This window comes from Camelus dromedarius, chromosome 8 (assembly GCF_036321535.1).
Source record: "Camelus dromedarius isolate mCamDro1 chromosome 8, mCamDro1.pat, whole genome shotgun sequence".
Taxonomy (NCBI): domain Eukaryota; kingdom Metazoa; phylum Chordata; class Mammalia; order Artiodactyla; family Camelidae; genus Camelus; species Camelus dromedarius.
In genome coordinates this window covers 1,614,991-1,639,345 of record NC_087443.1, presented here as the reverse complement: position 1 = coordinate 1,639,345, position 24,355 = coordinate 1,614,991, and the positions used below count along the sequence as shown (strand labels likewise).

General features: G+C 44.9%; 1 protein-coding gene across 15 annotated transcripts in view; it reads left to right on the top strand.

The window, feature by feature from the left end:
- The window catches only part of RYR2 (ryanodine receptor 2), a 543,353-nt gene that overhangs the window by 459,067 nt on the left and 59,931 nt on the right, over positions 1–24,355 (top strand). For 8 of the 15 annotated variants that reach the window (XR_010381799.1, XM_064487828.1, XM_064487826.1 and 5 more), the window contains 8 exons: positions 1,597–1,731; positions 4,448–4,484; positions 5,232–5,343; positions 7,725–7,821; positions 9,380–9,483; positions 11,023–11,074; positions 14,356–14,409; positions 15,664–15,687. Coding sequence is in view for 14 of the 15 variants with exons in the window: in XM_064487828.1 (XP_064343898.1) it covers positions 1,597–1,731; positions 4,448–4,484; positions 5,232–5,343; positions 7,725–7,821; positions 9,380–9,483; positions 11,023–11,074; positions 14,356–14,409; positions 15,664–15,687 (615 nt within the window). In the remaining variant the exon portion in view is untranslated. Of the gene's footprint in view, positions 1–1,596; positions 1,732–4,447; positions 4,485–5,230; positions 5,344–7,724; positions 7,822–9,379; positions 9,484–11,022; positions 11,075–14,355; positions 14,410–15,663; positions 15,688–24,355 lie in introns of all 15 variants that reach the window. The other 7 variants (XM_064487825.1, XM_064487822.1, XM_064487824.1 and 4 more) reach the window with 3 other exon arrangements.

The following is a 24,355-nucleotide window of genomic DNA, read 5'->3' as shown; positions in this document are numbered from 1 at the left end:
TTCATGTGCGCTTTGTTGTGTACTCAGCCCTAGATTTAGTAATAACTTTAACAGAGGAGGAGATTCATTCCTGTTAGAACATGGTCTCTTTTCAGGTGGCAGAAAGATTTTGAACATTTTTTAGAATGTTTGTAGAGCCTCCAGCTGACCCTCAGGTTTACACCACGTACATGTGTCTGAGGAGGTCACGTGCCCCTACAGGCTCTCGCGAGCCCGGGGGACTTGAGGCCACACCCTGAACGGAGAAGGGGAGCGCTGAGTGCCTCTTAGGGAGCTTGTGCTGCTCTCAGGAGATGGTCAAATGGAAAGCTGCACCCTGGATAAGCAGAGGGAGCCCCTCCCACTGCGTTCTAGAGGTCACTTGGACAGTTGACGTTGTGGATTGGGGAGATGGGAGAGAGAAGAGCAGAGAAGGAAACGCACTTACACCAGCATCTCGCCTCCAGACGTGAGCCTGTGATGAGGGGCTGTGAGCTCTCACTCTCCCTGACGTTTCCTCCCGTGCTTTCCATGCTCCAGATTAGGCACCAGACTGTGGGAATATGCACCCTTGTGAGAGTGAGTTCTTTTGTTCCCAGCTCCTTCTTCAATACGTTGTCCTGAAATTGGAGGAATGGTAATCCTAGGGCCAAGGGGGAGTAATTTTATATTGGAAGGAACAGAATCTAGAAGTACCATAGTCCTCAGATGAGAAAAGGTACATGGAGAAAAAGCACTCTGTTTTATCAGAGGACAGACAGTGTCTGCAAGTCATCCAGTGCTGTACCAAGCCCCCGCTCTGCTGCCAGGTGAAAGCTACTTCTAACGTTTCAAACTGTGCTCTCTCAGCTAGGAGCTGGGGAGTTCTGGATGTTTTCCATTCACTTCCATTTCATTACATTCGGCCTCCCATTTTTAATGGAAGTATTTCAGGGGAGGAGAAACGTAAGGTACTGCTCTGCCTGTTTCTAATGGCAGTTATTCTATGTTATTTCTTTGAGGTGCTCTCTTCCTCTGAAGATGCTTGTAATTGTCAGTTTCTGTGATTGAAAATAATCTTTCCTAAACATAGTCAGAATTCAGTTGTATCTTTCACTCGGGAAATTTGATAGTGTTAAAAAACAGAGTCCTCAGATGCCTTGATTCTAGGAATATGATTTGACAGGCCTCCACTGAATTGATATCCTCGTTTCAGTGAGACTGAGTCTCTGTTGCAGAATCCCTGTGTCTGTAGAGGTAAATTGACTATGAAAGGAGAAGGGAGAGGTAAAAGACTGCTTTGCCCATTTCCTTTCCCCGACCCTCAAATCCTGGTTGAAACTGCACCTGTTTAGGGAAATCTTTCAACCACCGACAGATCAGGTGAAAGCTCGAGGTACCTTCTGTGTCCGTCTAGCAGCCCTTGTCACCAGGGCAGACATTTGTTTGACATCTGTCCTCCTCATGGGATGACCGGCCTCACAAGGCCAAGGCATTTCTGGGTTTGGTCTCTGGGTGATGATCAGGCGCTGCGCCGTGCTCGGTAAATCGCTGTGGATCGACTCTTCAGAAGTGGGTCTTCGCTCTGTACGTTGTAACCCGGTGTTTTCTGAACTCTACTCTTTCTTTGTCCTGCAGTTGGAGGATCCTGCCATTCGGTGGCAGATGGCCCTTTACAAAGACCTACCAAACAGGACTGAAGACACTTCCGACCCCGAGAGGACAGTTGAAAGGGTACTGGACATAGCAAACGTGCTCTTCCACCTTGAGCAGGTTCGATTCTGTGTGGCTCACTCACATTTGCCTTAACTGCATAGAAACATTTTAAAAACCGATGTGTGCAGCTTGTGAACTGTGGGCCAGAAAACATGTGGTCAGCATGTTCATTACAGAGAATCTGTGACTCAGGAGCGCTTGGTCGCTAATCAGCGTTGTCTCCAAGCCTTGATTTTTGTAGCAATAGGATCGATGCTGTGTTTTGGTGGATCAAGGCCCCTGTTTTATTGTCTTTTTCAAAGTATTTCCAAAAGTAAACACATCATGAGGATTGTAAACTCAGTTTTAAATCACCCTAACAAAAATGTCAGGAGTTACACCTGATTTCAAATGTTTTATACTTGGATCATTTTTCTCTGCTGCTCATATCAATGTTGAGATGCTTTCTTTCCCTGGCTTAATGTTTGATTTTTTTGTCAGTTGCTTAACCCTTCTTTTAAATATTTTGAAGCCAATTTTTCCACAAGATCAGCAATAAATTATATTTAGAGAAGAGCAATGCATGGCTGTTAAAACCACCCGAGAAGGGCGTTTCCACATCGTTTCCCAGTTGTGTTCTATTTTTATCTACAAAGCTCACTGTGTGTTTGATTTTCTTACTTATTACCTCTGCTCAAGAGTTCCCAAAACAGTAATTCCTGAACATTATCAGACGGTGGGTTATGTTTTGGGGTGAGGGATCTCCCGGCTTAGGTAAACTATCTGCAGTGCGGAGACAGTCCCTGTTTCCCATGAGGTCCATTCAGGAAGATGACACCATGAGGGTGCTCAGGGTGGACCCCAAGGTGTGCTCTGTCACTGGCCGAATTAGTTCATGCTGAACATAAAATAACAAAGTGTCCCATGGCATCTCAGAAACGCTGTCATCTGAATGTTTTGCAGAATATTTCAGCGTAGCAATAATAAACATGTTTCTTTGGTTCCTATTTTATATTATCTGATCATCTCCCATCCCTGGCCTGGCCAGTTAAATAAGCTAAGGATACATCTAATGTAGTATCCTCTTAATTTCCTTCTTGCTTACTCAAATGCCCCAAATGCTAATCACTTCTCCAGTGCCAGGCAGTTTATCACTCGAGCTGATGAGATTAAAGTAGGAGACTCTTCAACCACATTCTGTAACACCATAATATTAATAAAATATTCTTTAGAGAACTTAATACTTCTAAGTGTTTTCATGATATATTAAATAAATACAAGTTAGCATCCAGTCAGCAGATGACAAAGTTTGAGACAATGGAATGTTAAGTGATATATAAAGTCATGGAGTTTGTCTCCAGAGTGCTGTGCACATGTAAGAAGACTGCTCAGTGTTAACTGAACGGCTGCTGGAGAGCCATCTCTGAGCCCATGACTCTGTCAGCAGTTTCTAACTCTTCCTGGTTTTCATGCACGTATCTGGATTTGCTTGAGTGATTTTAGATACACTAAATGAGGTTCCTTGAAACCTGACTGTGTTTTACTATAGTCATACGTTATATATGCATAGATCTGTGCGATCGTGATGATGTCATCTGTAAAGCAGTGAGGTTCCTCTTACTAAGCAGTTGATCTGTGCACTGCCATACGGCAACATTGTCCCCTGGGAGTGCGGTCACTGACTTCTGTTCCTCTGCTCAAGCAGAGGGTGTGGACAGGTAGATAAACATATAATGATGGAGATGTGCTGGGATACCAGATGTACTGACAAGAGAATAAAAGGGGCCCACGCTTGATCTAGTTTGACTGACAGGACGCCTGTGTAAATCCTAAAGAAAGAGGAATCACCCAGGGAAAGGGAAGAGGGTCAGATGTTAGTTAAGGCCATGTATGCTTCAGAATGTTAAGGATACCCACGTGTGAAGAGGAAAAAACAAAGAATATGAGTAAAAAGAACTAGTCGATTATCAAAGAATAGAAAACAGTGGAAGTATGTTGAATTTGTGCCTTTAAACCTCTATTCTCGTGTTAATTTGTAACTAAGCCATAGAACAGTTTGTAAAGAATATTTTTGGGTGCCCAGGAAGTAGTTCATTTAATTTATCTCCAGCATTAGCGACCTTTGCAAATGAACGTTCTGCACTGCACACCCGGTAATTTTTCTCGTGAGAGTAAGCTGTCTCCTTGGAATTTTCGGGTCGTCACACTCTAGGCAGGCTGACACGCCCGCACACCCAGGCATTCAGATGGATATAGGACACATCTCGGTGTCTACCCTTGGCTCACAGATCTTACTGACATCTGTTTACTGGACGTACAGGGAAAATCACTTACTTAAGGTCTTCCCTTGGGTAATAGAATGCTCTGCGAAATGGTAGACTTCATGAAAGCAGAGGCCTTTTCTCCCGTGTTCACGCCTGTGTCTTCAATGCCTCGAAATTGACTGTGTTGACTGTCACCCTCGCTGATCAGACAGCCCTGTTCTAGTTGAACAGCACTACTCTCGATTCTGTTTTCACCTACAACGTTAAGTCTCAAACATGTTGTGTTTCGCTTAACATAACGAAGAAGAAAATCGACGTTGATAATCATCAAAAAGTGTCTCCTGATCCAGTGGAGGGAAGAGGATTACAGAGACAGGGGCTGCTTTGTTAAAGGTTCCAAACCACTGTCATCCAGACATTCTTAATGTTTTCTTCAAGCATGATTACATTCGTATTTTGACCCTTTACTGCAAAGGATAATAAATTTAGTTTTTCTTTTTTAGCTAACGTAACATTTTCGTTTTTTCCAGAAATCTACATCTATGCGCCGGAGATATTACAATCTGGGAAGTACAGTGTTCAATTGCCTAGAAATTACTAATTAATGTAGAATTACATGTTGGAATTCTTCCTCTCTAATACTTATAATTAATCTCTTTTTCTTCTTGAAATTCCAAGCACCATTAGCTAAACAGATAGCTTGCTTGCAACGTTTACTACAGCGTTTGAATTCTCATTTGTCCCTGTCTAACAAAACAATTATATGTTTTAACATTTTTGCAAAATTGAATTCTTTTTCTCACTCCTAGTAATGTGTTCATGAAGACTCGTCATCTCTCCATCCTGTTATATTACAAAACAGTTGACTTCTCTTTAGGATTTTCTTTAGCTGCCTCTATTCATGTTTACTGCTCTAACTCACAATAAAATTGAGTACATAAACAAGAATAGGTGAATTTTTTTTGAGTAGAGAGAAAATATGTTTTGGCACCATATCCAAATTCTGTAAAGGATGCAGAATGGTTTTATATAGAGTGGTTTTCTATTTCTTTGATTTTAGAGATGACATAGCTTCTAAAGTGCACATTATTGGGAAAATACTATATTTTTACTAAAGAACATAATGTAACATTTGAAACTATTTCAGACTGAGCATTTGGTAGCTTTTAGGACGTGGGTTTGTCTATAAGAATTGTGGGGTCCCTTTGGAATTGAAATTCTAGAAGTCTTCAGCTAAAAGATGCAGCTGTTGAACACTGTGTGTCTGAGGGCAGTTGGGGTCTGAGTGTGTGCGCCTTTGTGTCCTCCCTCAGGTGGAGCACCCGCAGAGATCCAAGAAGGCCGTGTGGCACAAGCTGCTCTCCAAGCAGAGGAAGCGGGCGGTGGTGGCCTGCTTCCGGATGGCCCCCTTGTACAACCTGCCGAGGTCAGAGTCCCTCTGCTGTTCGTGGTGCAGCTGCTCTGCCCCTAGCCAGTGACAGGAGTCTGGCCCACCTCAGCGTGAGCACAGCGGTCCGAGAGGTGGAGGAGGCCTGCTGGCTCTTCCGTGTGGCACTTGGGTTTTCTTCTTGGGTCTTCTTGTTGGTCTGTAATGTCATTGCCAAATGCCTTTGAAACACTGAGGCAGCTCTGCACACACACGTGAGGCCGGAGAGAGGAACTAGGGACACATTCTTCGGGGGCCACTGCCTCCACTTGACCCCTCACCTCCCAGCTTAGAGATGCACGAGCTTGGTCGAGTTTCTTGCCTGACTTTGTTACAGGTTTCTCTGTACCGTAAGATCTGCCCCCTCAGGTTGTTCAGAATGTTCAGTGGGCTGAGGTATACAGCGAGCTTACAGCGGAACGCGACGCAGTAGACGTTCCTCACCGTTGGTTATTTCTGTGAGGATTAGCCTTTGGGGAAAAGAACCGGTAAGGAACTAAGTCACGGGAATAACGCCAGTCCGTTTGGGAGACCCACCAGCCTTCTAGATGTGCAGCAGGCGTGCTTGTTAACAGGGAAGTGACTGGTGCACCGAAGTCCAGCCCGCAGCGCCGCCCCCGCCTGCCTGTGGCGCTCCTGAGAGACTGCGCCTTCCTGCTCTGAGCTTTATGCACGTGGCGTCCGCCCCGTGTCTGGTCCACGGCTCAGCCCGGCTGCATCTCTTTTAGAACATCTCTGACCGGGCCACGCCCTCCTACTTCTTGCACATGGAATGCTTCCTCCTCTGTTCCTGGGACACTTTTATGCACCTCCAGTTGTGCGCACTTCCTGTAGGGTTGGAGCTGTTTGCGTCCCTGATTCAGACTTCGAGACCCTTCAGAGCTGTGTTCAGTTTCACACTCTCAGTACCCAGAACTTCGCTGCCTTTCAGTAAGTGTTTGAATGAATGAAGAATATGTCAGGGAGTAAAAAAACAAAACCAGAACACCAAAAAAATCCCCACCCCACCCCCACCACCAACAAAGCAAAATGAACAAAACGTCACACCTTCCCCGTCCCCTAAGGCAGGTGCGTTCTTTGCCATCTCGTCACTCACTGAGTAGAAAATACATTAAACTTCCTCCTCAGCCCGTGTGCTGCTCCTCCGTCCTCTGACTCAACCATGGCGTCACAGTTTACTCAAGTAGAACACTGGCCTTGAATTCCTGTTCTCAGTCTTCTTCTGGTCCCTCCTACCCAGCCCTCCTCCGGGTGCCGTCAGATGCGCTCTGACCCGTCCCGCACCACCGCCCTTCCCTCACCGTCCCCGCTCGCGCTCACTGTGCCGCCTGCTCACGGCACGTGGGTGCAGCGGATTGTGAGTGTGTTTCTACCGTGTCACAGTCTGCGGCCCGCTCTCTCCAGTGTGACATACTCAAAATCGTATCCCTTGTTCCAGTGCTTTCAGGAAATACACTCAGGCATCATTTGAGAAATATCTAAGCCTCAGCCCATTGAATCGGACTTTCTCCAAGGGCTTAGCACGGGCCCTGTTTCAGGGCCCCACAGGTGATTCTGCTGCACCAGTGAGGTCGAGCCTCTGCCCGTACACGGATTTCTGGTGGGTTCTGGCCACTTCAGCCACATCGTCAGTTCCTCTCCCTGGTGTCAAGGCCCTTCGTAAACCTGCCTGACCTGACGTCTCGTGAGCCCTCGGCCCACCTTGGTATCATTCAGGGCCCCTTGCCCTGCGATGCCAGCTGGTTCTAACACTCCGACCTTCTCGTATCAGGTCCCCTTGTTGCCACGACTTCCTCTGCCCTCTCTTCAGGGGGAGCCTCACCCGCCTCTCTCGTCGGCCTCACGGTCGGTTTACATGCTCGTGGTCTTTGCTGGTCTCTCCCTGCAGGCAGCCGCTCGTCATCAGTGCTGCAGGGTGTGGTCTTGGGGTGCAGACCCCCCCCCGGCAGTCCGCGGCACACACGGTGCTCCGCAGTCCTTGGGGCCTGTCTCTGCCATGAGCTGGAACACGGTGGCGCGTCCTCTCTTGATGTTTATCACATGGTTGATCCTGAGTCAACTTTATGCCGTAACAGCTGGCACTTCGTGAGCATCCATCCCATGTGCTCTCCATTCTTGACCTCAGTTTGAGTCCCACAGAACTTAAACTCGAGGGCGTTACCCTAATTCTATAAGTGACAGATGTGAAAGCTGACAGAGTCGGATGACTACTAGATCCAGGTCGGCGTGTGGCTGACAAGTCTTGCCTCCCCAGTCGAGAGTAGGAAGCCTGTTTTATTTTATTCTTTTAGCGCACAGGTAATCCAGCGATAAAGCACTACTGAAAAACCTTTCCGTTAATTTTTTTAAACTCTTTGTTTGAATCTGTGCTTATCTTTTAGGCATCGGGCTGTCAATCTCTTTCTTCAGGGATATGAAAAGTCTTGGATTGAAACAGAAGAGCATTACTTTGAAGATAAACTGATAGAAGACTTGGCGGTGCGTTCTTGGTGGGGTTGGGAGGCGAAAGCGGGCCTGGCCTGGCGGGTGACGGTGGTGCGAGCAGTTGTAGCACGGGGGGAGACCCCGGGCGTGGATGGCCCTAGGAGACTTCATTCTCGGGTCTTACTGCGCTCAGGGTGGAGGGCCGCTCTCACTCTCCTTGTTTCAGAGAGCTCTCACCAACGCCAGGCAGCTCAGGAGCTAACTAAACTTTGACTCTTTTCTTCGAATTCTTGCTCAAAGCACCTTCAAATACCTCAGAACCAGGATAGAACTCTAAAAGCTGAACCGTAAAGAATAAGCTGCAGGTTGCGAGAGCCAGTGAGAAGGAGCTGGTTTTTAAACAATGCAGGGCAGAGAGCGCGAGACCGGGCCCAGGAGGAGCCCAGGTCGCGGTGAGTGCGTCAAGGGGGCAGCTGGGCTTGGGCCCAGCCACCCCGACAAGGGGGCTTGTGTTCCTGGCAGCGCCTTGCTCGGGGGCCCTCGTCCTAAGTTTTCACAAGCTGTGGGCCTGTTAAAAACCTGACAATAAGCCATCTGCTCAGGAACGTTTGCAAGCACTCAGTCCTGCAGAATCTTACAGACTAGTTAAAGGCTTCATGACTCCCAACTCAAAGACCTCTTGTCTAAAATTTTCTGGTTTGTTTTTTTTTTTTTAACTCACAGATTATCAGGGAACATAGGGGGTAAACAGATCTAGTTCATAATACCTTAACGCTGGTTACCTCCATATATTTTAAATGAATTTCACTTGTCTTCAGAATCAACCAGCCCCTAGAGTAGTAGATACCTTGTAGGCGTCTTCCCAGTACCTGCAACATTAAACCTTAAATCTGGGAAAGGAGACCGTTTCTGTAGAGGGACAGTCACTCTGAATGGGTGAGTCTCATGGAGACACAGAACTCATTAAATCACTCACCAGAAAGTCAGGGTTAGTTAATTCTACAGTCAGTAAAAATGCTGAATAATTTTCCTCATGGTGTATGTTCTATCCAATAGAATGAAATCTTTTCTAAGTTTTAACAGTAACCAAAGATGAGGGAAATTAATGTGGAAGTGGTTCAAACATTAACTCCATCAGCATTTTTTGCTTATCTTTGTCTGTGTAGGCAAAGAAAGTGTTTCATTGGATAACCAGTTTGCATTGCTATGTGCGCTAAATCTTTATGCTCGGAGTGACATGCACCTTTATTGCAGGGCTCTGTAAACCGAGTGCTCCCTGCAGCTGACATCCGCGCAGCAGGTGGACTTCCAGTTACAAATCTGCTCCTAAGAGCAGCGTTCAGAATTTTTAAATGATGTAACTCATTCTTGCCCGTTGTGTTTTTTGGTCCTGTTATTAAACTGCTTCTTTTAAAAAAGCTGCATGCTTTGGCATTGATAATACAACACGCACGTATGTGCAGGTCCAACACATGATACGTACACACGTGCCACAGCAGGAAGAGAAGGGCCTGGTTTTGAATACTTGTTGTTCCTGGCCGTCGTGCTGCTCCTGGGTTTGGGGGAGCATTTCGCCTAAATGTGAAATTTATGAATTTGACTTTCTTTGTAGAAACCTGGAGCAGAGCCTCCGGAGGAAGATGAAGGCACTAAGAGGGTCGATCCTCTGCACCAGCTGATCCTTCTGTTCAGCCGAACGGCTCTGACGGAGAAATGGTATGGCGGGGAGGGTTCACAGGAGGCGTAGGAGGAACAGAGCCCCCACGTCTGCGTGTCCTGTGTGTCGCACGCTCACACGTCTCGATTGCATCTCGTTCTTGGCAGGAGAGAGGGTTGTTCAAAGACGTGACCAGCCTGGCATCCACCTGTGAACCAGCACCATTCCATTCCGGCTTTGACACTTACCTATCAAGTAGTTATGTAGCTCTGGTCTTTCTTAACAGCTCTGTAATTAGCTGACTGAGTTGATTCTGAATCTTCTTATAAAATGCTTTTCCCCTCTATCACAAACAGTCTTGATAAAATAAAACCAAAGCAATGTCAGTGCCAAAAATGCTGAGAGAACACGAGGGACCCTAAATTTCCTTGGTAGACTCTGTCTCTGTTATGCAGTGAGTCTTGGGAAGCCTTAGGAGACAAGTGAGCCATCATCTCAGTGGGCGGGGTGGGGGGTGTCTATTCTAAGGGCATTCTCCGTTTCTCTTGGCTCCTGTGGTCTGGCTCACGTGAATTCACCAAAGCCACAAAGGGCAAACCTCTCTGGAGTTAAATGAGAAATGCACTCGTAGACCGATAAGCCAGTTGTGCTCAGCACCTGCGGCTTCCAGGGGCACCGCATAGCTTAACTTTGCAGATAAGAAGACATGTCAGGGGCTCTGATGCCTCCATCTGCTTCCCTGCCGTGGGAGGAAAGCCTGCTTTGCCCCAGGCCCCCCTCGTCTTCTGCAGAAGCGGGGAGAACATTTAATTGTCATTCCGCATCCATGAGAGTTGAAGAGCTCACTTGACCTCCAGGCACGTGCTGCGCTTGTACATGTCTCCCTCTTAGCCAGCGTGCTCACCCTTCTCTCCCTCTCTCTCCTGCTCTTATTATTTCCTAACTACAAAGCCATCTCACCCCTAAGCAGAGAGAAGCCCTCTGTCTGGCACGACCACATAATGAGGTGTTTCTCATAAGTGGTCTTTCCGAGGGCTGAAGTTTAACTGCTGAAATGACTTGGCAAACATCAGGTATTTTTTTGATGGAAGCCTTTCTTCATGAGTTAACGGTTTCCACACTTTTTAAAAAGAGGATAACAAACGTACTTTAACCTTTCTTAGTTTTTAAGAATCACTCTGACCGCTGTATTGTTTAACTACAGAGCAGCGCAGTGGTTTGGGGAGTCTTTCCAGCAAATGTCAGGTATCACTTCTGCTGTCAGGAGCCTCTGTCTCGTTGAAATGTGCTCGTCTCAGCTTTTGTAGTTCCAAGAGAATGACAGCTGTCGCATTTGTGTGTAAGTCAGGAGAGACCATCTGTCTCTCGAGACTTGGGCCTCTTCTGTAAGGAAAAGTGGGGCGGCTGTTTAGGAAGCCAGAGGTCTTTGCTTCTGATTCTGCAGTATTCTTGAATGATTCCTTTGCCTAAGTTTGTGTTTGTTTTCCTTTAAAAAGAGATACTTGTTGAAAAACAAAGATTATTTTATACAGTGATGGTACTTTTGCATATGACTAGCCTTCTACTTCAAAACTGATTTTTTTTCTTGTTTTTCATAGCAAACTGGAAGAAGATTTTTTATATATGGCTTATGCAGATATTATGGCAAAGGTAAATAAATATCTTGATTCTAATATTTAGTTTTTAAAAAGGGAAATCATTTTCATCTGGCAAAGCATGAGAATCTATGTATTTCTGGATTAAGATTAAATATTAAGTTTTAGAAACTTAAGGGACACTAATCTGAACATCCCCTTGTTTTATAAATATCTGTTCTGACTTTCTTGACAGGTTATTCTTTCTTCCTTTAGCATTTTACTTATGGGGGACTCACTAATTTTCCAAACATTCATTCATTCAACAAATACTCATGGGCATCAATCACGGTATTGGAGACACATGGTGAGTGAGACAGACACACACGCTGCCTGCGTGGAGTCTGTCATCTGATGGAGAAGACGAATCTTGACAGATGATCCTAGAAAGCCCTGCCTGACAAGCCCAGTGGCAGAAGAACTGTCAGGAATACTGGGAGCAGGTCGCACAGCCGGCTTAGTCTCGGTTCAAGGGAGTCCTCCGCTGTGGAATGACTGTTGCAGGGTGACCATGTGAAAACTGTAAGAGCTGGTGTTCACTGTGTGCTTATTTCATTTAATCCCATAACAGAAGGAAGGCTTGAGGGAGGAGGATGAAAGAGGAGTCCGGTCTCCCTGAGGCCACTGGCTCGGGCACAGGGCACACGGTGGCACCAGAGGCTGGGACGGGGAACCCCTGGACAATCGCACGCCTAGAGTGAAGAGGAAGGGTGGCAGGTTAGGCTGTGGACACGGCGGTGAGGTGGCTGGGTGGAGACCTCAGACGTGTGAAAGGAGGGTCGTGTCCGACACCCGCACCTCCCGGCAGGCTTGTGAATAGGTTGGGATCCATCAGCACAGGAGAGAAGTGAAGGCAGTAGATGGCTCGGCCAGGCAGGGAGGGCAGCGTGGGGAGCAGGAGGCCCAGGGCCTGTTCCTCCCAGGCCTCCAAAGACGGGGATGCTAAGAGATGTCAGAAGAAAAAGACCCTTCTCCACAAAAAACAGGAGAAACCTTATGTGTGAGCATATGTAGGGCCTCTGGGAGTGTGTGGTCAACAAAATCGTACTCTGCTGAGGGGCTGAACACAGTAAGGACTGAAAACTCTCCAGGATTTATTTCATTTGTCGGGTGACGGTGGTGAGCACAGTGGCAGAGGGTGGGGAGAGGGAGCAGTGGAGGTGCAGGTGTGGGCAGGGCCGGTGTGGCCTGGACGTCTCCACTGAGAAGACCCGGAGCGCGGCTGGGACGGGGGTGGGACATGTGTAGATGGGGTTGTGAGGTTGGCGGGAGATTGTTTTTTGCTTCTTTGCCATTTTTTACCTTTTTTTTTTTTTAAAGACTTGAGTATGCTTCTATTCTGGGCCGAAGGACCCAAAAGAACAGACAAAGGAATAGTTTGAGGAATGAAGCCTTGAGTGGGTGGGAACAGAGGGGCTGGCCAGGTTACAGAGCGTAAGAGGAAAGGCGTGGCTCTCCAGCCCCTTTGAAACCATGACCCGCAGTGAGAGACGCCTTTGCCTAGTGTGTTTACAGAGAGACCAAAGCAGATACCCTGGGAAGAAAACTCCTGTGAAATCACACCTGCGCCATGGGCGGTGTGGGCTGATACTGTCTGTTCTAAGTTAAAAAGTTGCTTGAGATCATAACTCACTAAACAGATTTCGCGTCCAGTTAATGGGTTGAAACCCATAGTTTAAAGAACATGGATGGAGAGATAAGAAGGATATTTCCTTCTGCGGAAATTGGCATGGAGGGAAATACTGCACAGGTAATCTTAAGGAGCAGGGCAGCCATAATTTCTCCATACCCGACATCAGGTGTACGGTATTCATGGAGGGTTACAGACTTGCCTTCCAGATATGTTTTGCTAAAGTTCTCATGGGTTTTTATTTTCAAAATGCTGGTTAACTGACGACACGGGAGTCAAGGTGACCTTGGCATATAGCAGACAAGCTCCTGTGGTCTGACGGACAGTTAACATCTTGGTTTCTGTGGTGGAACCTACTCTTTAGCAACCTGTCCGTGCAGTGAAATTGTCATGGGGCTGTTTTCTCCTTCGCAAACCATGTGCACATTCTCCTGAAGTGGGAAGGGTGATGCCCAGTGCGTATCTGTTGAATGAATGAAAGAACAGAACAAACCTTGTAGAATTTATCACTGAGTTGGGGGAAGGATGACATTTTGTACCCTCGCTCCCATTCCCACTTCAAAGTACTCTGAATCATCGAGTCAAAAGTACTTTCCTGACTTGTAACTTACATCTAACCACTTCCTCCGTGAGCTTCATTGCTACGCTGAGTGTACCAGCCATAACACTCCCTGAGAAGGGCTGGAATAATCGAACTTTGCAGAGCAGTGGCTTCTTCCTACCACAGGCACCGCTCGCTGACCAGCTTCCTTTGGTCAGCACGGCACTTCTAGTGCCAAACCACAATGAGAACAGCAGTCGAGGTTTGTTACGGGTTACTGTTTCTCAGACGCTTGTGTCTCAGTGGCCAGCACTTCACATGTATTAATTCATGTGATCCTCTCAGGAACCCGGCTTCCCTTCTTAATATTGTCCATTTTACATACGAGGGCGTGGAGACCCGGAGAGAGAAAGGAACTTGCCCTGGGCCAAACAGCCAGTAATTGGCAGGCACTCTGCAGCCTCAGGCTGTGTTCCTCATCCGCTCAGCTCTGCTTCACCCAGCAAGGTCTTCAGCTGCGGGAATCAGATCACAGTGCCTCACAAGACCTTTGCCATGTCTGGGAAAATGACTCAAAATAATGAAATTGTCAGTGTTACCACTTTGGTAGAAAAGAGTAATATTCGTAGCAGATGGGAGTTCGCTTTCCTCCCTTAGACCAAATACAATAAAAAATGGAACTTACCAAAAAAAAAAAAGATGACAAGATTCACTTTAATTAATGGACACTGCTTTCCATTAATTTTATTCATGATTATTTATTGCATCTGTATTAATGCCTTATAAAGGCAGCATAAAAAAGAGAAAACAGTGATCCTTGTCTTTAAGGCTTGTGACTTGGTTTGAGCAAGGAAAGCGCGTGAGTGAACAGCATGCGCAGCACGACGCGGGCCTCGTGGATGTCCCCGTGATGTGCGGAAACTGGTAACTTAGCATAAGCACAGCACAGGGTTCCTTTCGGTCACGACCTCGTCGATCATGTCGTCTAAGCTTATTGTGTGTGTATTTAAACAATATTGGTGAGAAATTAGCACAAGTGATTGGTGTCCCTTGCTCAGTGACCTTGCACTTCCTGCCTCAGCCTGTCCTAACCCTGTTGACCTTTCTTGTGTTCCTGGGGCATCAGAGCTGTCATGACGAGGAGGAGGATGACGGCGAAGAGGAGGTGAAGAGCTTTGAAGTAAGATGGCCTTTTCCCACGCCCGTCCCTGTCCACCTGGAAACATTGTCTCATAGCTTCTAACTGACATTTATGTTTCTTGCTTCATGGCTTACTGCAGCTTATTGTGTCAAGGAACTGCATGTCACAAGCTGGATGGACAAATCTGAGTCCTCACGTTTGCTGAAGTTAAGACCGAGGGACGTAGAGTAGTTAAAGAAGCAGGTGAATCCCATATGTTCAGGATGAGTGTTCCCGGGAGCCTCGGAGACGAGGCTGCTTCTGTCCTCAGCTCAGTGCGTGTCGTGCTCGGAAATTCCCAGCAGACATGGGAGAAAAATGTTTCCTGAACAGCAACGCGACGACCAGGGTTTAATTAAACCCTCGGTCTGATATCTTTTCCTGACTCGAAGAAGTCTTAACGATTTGGCCTCTTGCCTTCTGCCCGGTTGGGCCACTCATCTCCTGCACATATGTCGACGGGCGCCAGGGCTGCCTGCTCGCATGAGGCAGGGCGCAGTAACCTAGGGCTGTCTCCTAGTGCACCAGTGTTTCCTCAGGTGGCCTCAGTTTAAATTTCCACGTAATTTGAAATACTGCTCAATATTAATTAGCCAAAGGGAAAGTAAATACTATTTTCCCCTTTTGATTAGACTAGACTTGCTTTTTATGAGAGACAAGTTGTTGCTAATTACTACTCCATATTTATTGGTTTTTCTTTTCTTTTTCCTTTTTCCTTTTTTCTTTTTTTTTTTTTTTTGAATTTTTCAGAAAGAAATTCAATGGAAGGAGATAGATTAGACTTTTTTTTCTTCTGTTAATTTCCATGTCAGCTTTGGAAAGCTAGAAGTCTAGAAATGTATTAGTAGGCAGCAGTAGGTCTTTAATCACAGTGGACCCACCGAGAAGCGTAGGTGAGGCGTAGACATGGAGTCAGGCCCCTTTCAGGCACAGTCTGATGTGAGCATCTCTGAAGCGCTGAAGTCGCTGTGTGAAAAAACCCCAAAACGAACTAATTTGAGAATAACCCATGAGTATCGCTGACTGAGAAAAATGCCGTGAGGTTAATTTCCTGTGTGACACTCTAATCTTTTCTAATGTATGTGTATTCTATTCTCAAATCCATCATTATTGCTGAGAAACAGCCAAGTTAGAATGAGCTGTGAGCAGCAAGCGATACTGTCTTCCTGAAGTGCACACCATTTACGGTCTGTTGGTTGTGTTCCGAGCAGTTGTTTATTGCTATTTTGCTTCTTGTCCTCATTCTTTCTGAAGGTCACAGGATCGCAGCGCAGCAAGGTAAAACAATATGTATGTGTGTATTTGTCTGGGTCTGAGTTTCAGCTTCTTGTCACATTTACCTTTGTTAGACCCAACATCTTTGATTCTTTTGTTTAAAAAAAAAAATCAATCTCTCTACCAGTTTGTAGCTCCAGCGCAATTGGTCTCTTCAGTATCCCTTCCGTGACACAGGTTTGTTGTTCTTGCAGTTTACCTGACTCCCGATCTGACACTAACTCTGTGCTAACTCTGAGCTGCCCATGGTCCTGGGATGAGATTCCACCCTTCAGTGATTTAGCTTAAGCTGTTGACTTCCGGTGCCGCCTTCCGGCCTCATCCCTCTTGAAGGGTCCTCCTGCCGGGCTCATGTCCTGGAGAGCGCTGCAATGTGGCGCTGCTCGGGAGGGGCAGTAAGTCTGCTCTCCCGCCGAGCCCGGCACACCTGCAGTTGGCGTCTAGAGACGCTGCTCACGGTTCCAGGGTCGACTCTGTGTCTCTTTATAGGGAGAACTAGGGGAGCCTTCCTCGCTCTTAACATTCTAAACAGCTACGTCACAGAGAAATTTGCTAGGACAAAACATTCTTTTTTTTTTTTTTTTACATTTTTTATTGAGTTATAGTCATTTTACAATGTTGTGTCAAATTCCAGTGTAGAGCACAATTTTTCAGTTAATACCTGAAGATACATATATTCATTGTCACATTTTTTTCACTGTGAGCTACCACATGATCTTGTATATATTTCCCTGTGCTATACAATATGATCTTGTTCATCTATTCTGTAGGACAAAACATTCTGATCTCGAATTACGAAAGTTTTACTTCCATATGAACCCTGTTAAGCTTCCATTTTACATTCATAAGACTATTTAGTAGAAAAATCAATCATAAATATCCCAGGAAGAAGATACCCGTTATGACTTTAGTTAAAAAAAAGAAAAAAGCCTTTTCAGTTTGGAAGTGCAGTCTTCTTTTTTGCCTTCTATTTTTAAAAAAGTGAAATATTTGCTGTTAAGGTGAATTTAGAATGTCACAAAGAATCTACTTAGAAGAAACAAATTGTCATGATTTTTACTCACTATTATATTTGGGGGAATATATTGTTCTTACATGATTTTAAAATTTGAGTTCATGCAGAGGCTATCGGATTTAGCTCTAATCAGATGGACATAATTTAATGGCACATAACAGGCATAACACTTAGTAATATTATGGGTTTGTAACGATAGGTATAGATAGCGTGATCCTAATGTGTAGATTTTATAGTTTCATCACTAATTGTCTCAGACAGAATTCCTGTGACTTAGTGAGGGTTGGAAACATGAAGAGACCTCGTAACATCCACCAGAGGTTTGATCTCATGCATAGCACTGAAGTTCACGTCCAGGATGTGCACGGAAGGGGGTGGATGTGGAAGGCCAGGATGAGGGGTGTTGCTGGGTAAGAAAACCGTTTTACTTTGAAGGAGGACTGCAGTTTCAGGGAGACCTAAGAGCAAATACCATTTGGCAAATAGGATCCTATTTGGTGACGTTAGAAGGTCCCCTCTTGAGGCAGGAAGTCTGGGAATAACTAGTCGTGGAGTCTCAGCCTGCAGAGCGCAGGACCCGGGCCGTCCCGGCAGGACTGCATGCCTTGGAGGTGAAACCTGGTGATTAGTCCCAGAAAGGAGACAAGAGAGCGGCAAGGGTGACTGTCCCAGCACAAGAGAGGAATTTGAAGTTGCAGTGATTGTCACGTGTTCACATGTGTAACACAATAGACAAGATCTGGAAATTTTCACTTCTTAACCGATGTTTTACTGACCCTCCGTGTGAATTTCAGACTGTAACTTATTATTTATGCCTAATCTGTGTAACAGTCTACTATTTGCAAAATATATACTCTGTAAGTAAACAATATGAACCCTTCCCAAGTTGAAAAACAGTCGTGTTTGTCAAAGTTGACAATTGATCACTTATGAAGATAAATTTGTCTGAGGTTGACCCTCTAAACCAACAAAACCACTGAAAAATTTGACCAGACAACTGGATTATTACTTTCTCTTAATAAATTTAATAATGTACCAGACTTTTACATTGAGTTGTCTGGCTGTTTAACATCATTTAGATGCAGTCTAATAGTGGAATTTTTCATCTAAGCTGTAGTGAATTTGAAAGGTTGTTTGGCAGTTTCATAATCCTTAAAACAAATTATGTTACATGAATTTGGGAGTAACAAAATTGTATGATAATTGAATTTTATCCCTGTAGCTGGCTGGTTATTAACGTTTGCTGTACCTCCTACTTAAATCTGTGGTATCTGTAAAGATACTGAGAAGGAGGAAGAAGTAGCTATAAAAAGGCAGCACTGTAAGGAGAATTCCCATGAGGAGTAAAAGTAAAACTCAGGAAACGTGGAGAACAGGGGGTGGAAGCTGAGATGCCGCAGATTGGCCAGTTCCTCTCTCCTTCCATCACATGTTTGTTTCCTGGTATGATCCTGTTAAACTTGCCTGATTTAAGCTGATAATTTAATTCCCAACTTCATCGATAATCTATGGATACTTTTCCTACAACTACTTATTTAAAATTTTATTGCATATTTAGTTAGTAATTATATGTAGTCTTTTTATTGAGACTGCTTCAATATTAAAACTACAGAAAGGGACAGTTAAATCTTAAAAAGAGGCCATACTAACTGAAAGGGAAGAAGCGTTTGAGCAGTCCCCTGAAGTGTTAATTACTGCACTTGAGCGCTTTGTTTACCTTCGAGTTTTTCATGAGCCCAAACAAATGATAATCGTAACAAACAAACCGTAATGTTTCAAGTCAAATGCCTTCATTTTTCTGAGCATGGTGGGCTTTTCTCACCTAGAACAATGAGGAGCTTTGGTGCCGGAGTAGACCGCATTGTCACATGACAATTTGGCAGAATGCATGGAAACATCCTCCAGATGGCTGCTTCTCCTCCTGCCACGCTCTCAGGTCTGAGGGCTCAGCACTAAGGACGATGCAGTGACAGCATTTTTGTGGGATGTTAAGGACCGTAGTATAGACTTACTACTTACAGAAAACCTGAGTGAAGGACCATGGAGCGTAAGCGAGCAGAGGTTGACCGTTGACGCGCCTTCTAGACCATCCTTCTCAAGCGCGCTAAGGTGCGTCACCCGCTGGCAAGTGCCCGACTCCTGGTCCACAGACGAGACTTCTCCACTGAGTCCCCAAGGCCCTCTTACTCTGCAGTACTGATTAAAGAGAACTTCTTGTGTCTTATATGCCAAATACGCCTGTGGAGGAGCTGATACTCTGCAGTAAGAACTTAGGAGACTGACCTGAATTCTCTCCCAGCTGGGCCTCAGTCACAACTGAAGTGACAGTGTTCCTGCTGAGAGCTCAGACCGGCGCCCCACTTGTGTCCCACAGTCGGCGCCACTGAGTGCAGGAATCCACGTAGGTCCAGAGAGCCTTATGGGCCAATGGCTCTACACAGTGAGAAGACCACCTTTGTCTGACCCCTCCAGTGATCTAATTTTTGAATAGAACTGAATTTTTTGGAAATTCTCTAAGAATGAGTTGGCCCTGAGAAGATCCCTCTCCAGTAGCTACCTAAACTGATCTCTGAATGGGCTTATTTACTTCTGCTCATAGGAGCACAGCAGGTTAAGTTAGAGGGGCTTCCTGAATCTTACCTAAAAGAACCATCAAATATTAAAAACTAAAGATACAGCTATAAATATAAAACATTGAAGCAGTTACCTCTTTCATCAAGAACATTTACACTTCTTTAGTTTCTACTGCAGAAGATCTGTGGTATCAAGATACGGACTAGAGTGTTGAGTTGCTTGTCATACTGTTGAATCGTAGAGGGGAGGGGGAGGGAGTTCTGACGGCCAGTGTTCTCCAGTGCTCATGCCTGTTGCTGCAGTCTGCCCACTGCATATTCAGATACTGGAATTGGTGATCTGAAGGAACGCCCTCAAGTCTTAGCCCAGGTTCCCTGGAGAACAGAGCAAAGAGGCTGTTTGCTGACACTGTGTTGGGGCTGGAGGTGTTACAGTCTCAGGGAGGTAAGAGTGAGGGGCAAAGAGCACTGAGGCAGGGAAGCTGGGAGAGCACAGTAATGCCTCCCTGAGCTGACCGCTGACCGCAGCTCCCAGCAGGACAGCAGCCACTCTGCTGTGCCGGATGCCCCTGGGAGGCCGTGCGCATCATGGAGCAGTGCCTCCTGGGAAGGAAGACTGAGCACTTTATCTGCTGGTTCCATCCCATCTCCTGTCTCTTACTGGTCTGAGGGAGTTCATTTCTTCCTACGTCCTGCTGATACTAAGCAGCTGTTCCAGGGGGACCCCTGGGGAAGCCAGAGCCAGCTCGGGCCCAGCCTGCCCAGGGTCCAGGCACTGCAGTCTCTCCACTGTCAGCAGCAGGTGGTCTTACACAGTGGTGTGGTTAGGAGCCAGCATGTCACCACACTAATGGTGCAAGCCATTTCTAGGGCCACGGTGCCTCAGAAGCAAGGCAGATTGCTAGGACTTGGAGAGAAGGGGGCTTAGGGTGGGTTGGGGTACTAGTCCTGATACAAGGAAAATTCCACTTAAAGCACAGTCCTCTATATTATATATGGAAATTTATGCCTATGAACGTGTGGACCTAAATAGCAAACTACACGGAGGCACACACTAAAGCATAAAACTGCACTGTGTCCAGTACCAGGCACGTCCTCATGACGTCCAGTAACCAGGGTACAGCAAAATCATTCAGAGTGCAGGCACTTGGACAGGCCGCCTGTGTTTGAATCCCAGCTTCACCGTGTGGCTGTATGATCTCGAGCATCAACGTTCCTATCTATAAAATGGGCCTAATTAAGGTCTCTACGTCACAGGACTGTGGTGAAAATTAAATTCATTGTTACATGTAACGCGCTCAGAACACTGCCTATCACATAATGAGCTCTGTAAGTATTCTCTAGTGTCATTCTACTTGATCAGTTTCACTTCCTTACCAAAGTCAGGTCAGAGAAGCCCACAGAGGACATTTTTCAGCACAGTGAGCCTGGAACCGAACAAGGCAGGGGACCTGAGTTCTCATCCGGTGCTAACTGGGTGCCCTTAAGCAGGTCCCATTTAATTCCTCTGTACTTTTTCCCTTTGGACTGAAAGCTTTGAACTGGATGTTCTCAGGGGTAATATCCACCTTTAGAGCTGTCTGATGTGCTGTTTTTGAGTAAGTCCTTTTCATTTTTCAGGGCAATTTCCTAATTCTTCTAAATGCATAAACACTGATTAGAAGGATGCAAATTTTCACTACTTTTCTTCTGATCTTTCATGAAAGGGCAAAAAAGAAAATGAACTCCGTGTCTCTTAGTGCAGGAATGTCACAATAAAAACGATTTATAGAAAATGACATCCAGCTTCTGTACATGTGTGTGTTTCTCCACCTTTTCCTAGATCGGTAGTTAAACTATCACATAATTATACATAATATGGTTAGATGAATAAAAAAGTGTTGAGGGCTAAAAAGCATTTAGGGACACAGAGAGGAGCCCCTCAGAAATGGGATTAATCCAGAAACCTCTGCCACAGTATCTTGCTGATTTGCTGCAGGTTGTCAGTACTACCAATCCCAAGCTCCTAGGAGTCAACATAAAATCACATAAATGTAAAAATTTACTCTGTCAGTAAAACACAGACAATCTCCTTCTTTGGGAGAAACAGAAATTCCTGAAGCATTCCCCCCCCCCCCCCGAGGGTCTTTGTGGGAAAACAACGTGTGATACGATGAAGAAGGCCTCCAGCAGTTCAGTAAAAGTAATTATTTGAGAATTTGTACGGTGCAGTCCAGGGATACGGGTGCCGTCTGAGGATGGCTCAGCTCAGAATGAGCACCGAGGGGCTGGGAGGATGGGGGGGCTCTGCGTCCTTAAGACAGTCTTCAGAAAAACCCTCCTCCCAGCTGAACACGTAGCCCTTGGCGAGGAATCCGAGAGTGGATCGAGTGCTTACTTAGAGTGCAGCAGTTTCTCAGGAGTTGATCTGGGGCGAGATTAATAACCATTTGCGAAAACTTAGAATTGCAGATACTGGGACTACTAGAACTGGGAGATCTGAAAATCCAAACGATGCGTTACTGCGATCTGTTCTGTGATAAAATCTACCCCGACTGCTGCTTCGCACAGACTGTTCCAGCTTCCTAGCGCCTTCTGCTCTAACGGCTCCTCCCTGGGGCTGGAGGTCTCCAGTCACCCAGTGCTCTCATCCTCCCCTCTGTCAGGCTATCCTAGTAGGACTGCAGGGCGCGTACTTTGCACATTCGGGGCAGTATCCAGGGCTTCTACGGCTTAAACAAAGAAACAGATAGGTAGGTGAAGGCTTTTTAAAATCAGTACTGTGCTCAGGATAAACACACCCTCTTGTGACAGATCAGCCTCACTTGGCTAATTTGATAACCTCTGATTCTAGAGTCACTCATTCCTTCATGTTGTACTTTCTTAACGGAGCTTTTGGTGGCGTAGCCTAAGTTTTGTCAGCAGGACCTTGAAATAGAAAACCGTTTCAGATCAGCTGGTTTCAGTGCTTTAGCATAGTATTAATTAGTTCTAAATATGCTGAATCCAGGGGAAACAGAATTCCAAACGAAATGGAAGTGTATCTGATACAGGAAGAAGTCAGCCGTAAAGTCACACTACGCAACACATCTGACCACTTTGAGAGCCTCCAGCGCGGTAGCTAAGCTGCATTTCTCTGGTTCAGTGTTTTTGTTGTCTCTTATATGTTAGTAAATCTTAGGCATTTAAATGAAGTTTGCTTTGGGTAAGCCACATTTTTAAAAATTTTCTTACTTAAAGAGAACATTAGAAACATGATCATCCTATTGAGAAGTAGAACTCTAGAAGGTTACTTACTATGCGACGGTTCAACAACAAAGAGAATGGACAGTAATGAAAGGTACAGACAGAAAAATAAGCCAAAAGCTACAATTTGAGAATTGTTATTTTTTGTATGTGTATAAATCTAGACTTTTTGGACCCTATACTAAAAGTAAACTAAATAAAATTTTCACATTGTACTAGCTTTGTAGCTCTTCAAAGGAAAGATAATATTTGTAAAACTTTGGATTAATTTTGCATACTACATGATAGCACATTATCTAGTTCTCTCATTCATTTACACTTTCTTGAACATTTTTTATGTGCAGGGAACTGTACTGGATGCACAGTATATGTGTACTGTGTTTAATAAGCAAACCAGCTATGGCCCCTTTCCTCATGGAGCTTTACTTCTAGAAACCTCCATGTTCATTTAATTTTTAAAAATTAAATTTAAAAAAACTTGTGGAATCATCTATCATTGAGTAAAGTTACAATCTTGTAAGTGTTTCCCTGATGCCGTGAGTCATCTTTTTATGAGTATGACTCCTCTAGTTTTGGAAGCTAGAACAAAGACCAGAACTAGTTGGAGTTCTGGAGATGTGACTGCTGTCTATACTTTCGATTTTCCTTAGTGTGAGTTGGCCTGTTTTTATTTTAAACCAAACTGTTAGTACCATATCCCTGTCTTTCAGCTTTGTCCTTAAGTTATCCAATTAAATCTTCTATATTCCAGTCTTTTTTTTTTTTGGTAATGTTAAGATTCAACATCACCTTGTAGATTATGACTACGTTTCAGATGCCAGATAAAATTATTTAATATTGACTTACAACATTACTACATTATGGGAAATACTTTCAGAAAGAGTTCAGCTCCTGGAAACTTCTGTTCACTTATACTGTAACTAGCTTGCACATGAAATTTAAGAGGAAAAGATTATGATAACTTTTTCAATAGTTGCTGAAGGCTTAGAAGTACCAAAAAAGCACAAGCCAGTGGCTCCTTTGGGGTGATGCTCAGAGTGTAGACTTGGTTGGCACCCTCAGCCTGTGATGTACCGTGCTGCCCTAAATGCCCATAAACTAGAAAGGTCCCTCAGAAACAAAGTGAATTTCTTTGCTGTCATCAGTCTGCCCTGGTTTAAATCATATTTGCATCTTCATTTGATGGGGATAAACTATTTTCTCCACCAAGAAACAAGGGCTGGTATAATTTAGTCTTATCTCAGCATTTTTTCTCTTATAAGGCAAGTTTTTGAAGAATTGAATGGATGTTTTTCTTCAAGCCTTTCCCTACCGCCCCCCCCCATCAAGTGCTGAAAGCTTGAGAAACTTTTAGACAAAATGGAAGATTTTTAGCAATTTTATTACAAACTTCAGTTATACTAAAAGCAAATCATGATGTTGAATGCTTCCATTCAATGACTGATTTTATCATAGGTCAGATATATGATCACCCTTGACCTTGGAAAGACTCGCAACAATCTTATTCAGAAAACAGCTGGTAATTCTTGGTTGCTTTTGGCAATCAGAACTTTTTGCCTAAGGGAAAATTTAAATTGTGGAGCTGCTCCTTTTTAATTTAAATCTTCTTTCCCTTAACCTCCCTTTGTAACGTTGGAAAAATTTGAAGACTAAACTACAGGTTGAAGGTATAGTGTTTAAGGCCCTTTGGCAGTTTAAGCAGAATATGGAATGGGGTGGGATGAGGAACCCTACTTTGAAAAAGGTACTTTTAAGGTGCTATTTCCTTGAGTAAGATACTTTTAAAAGATCTGTCTCCAGTTCGCTTGGAAAAGCTGATCTGCAGTAAATTTGGAATGAAAGAATTTTTTCCTTTCTA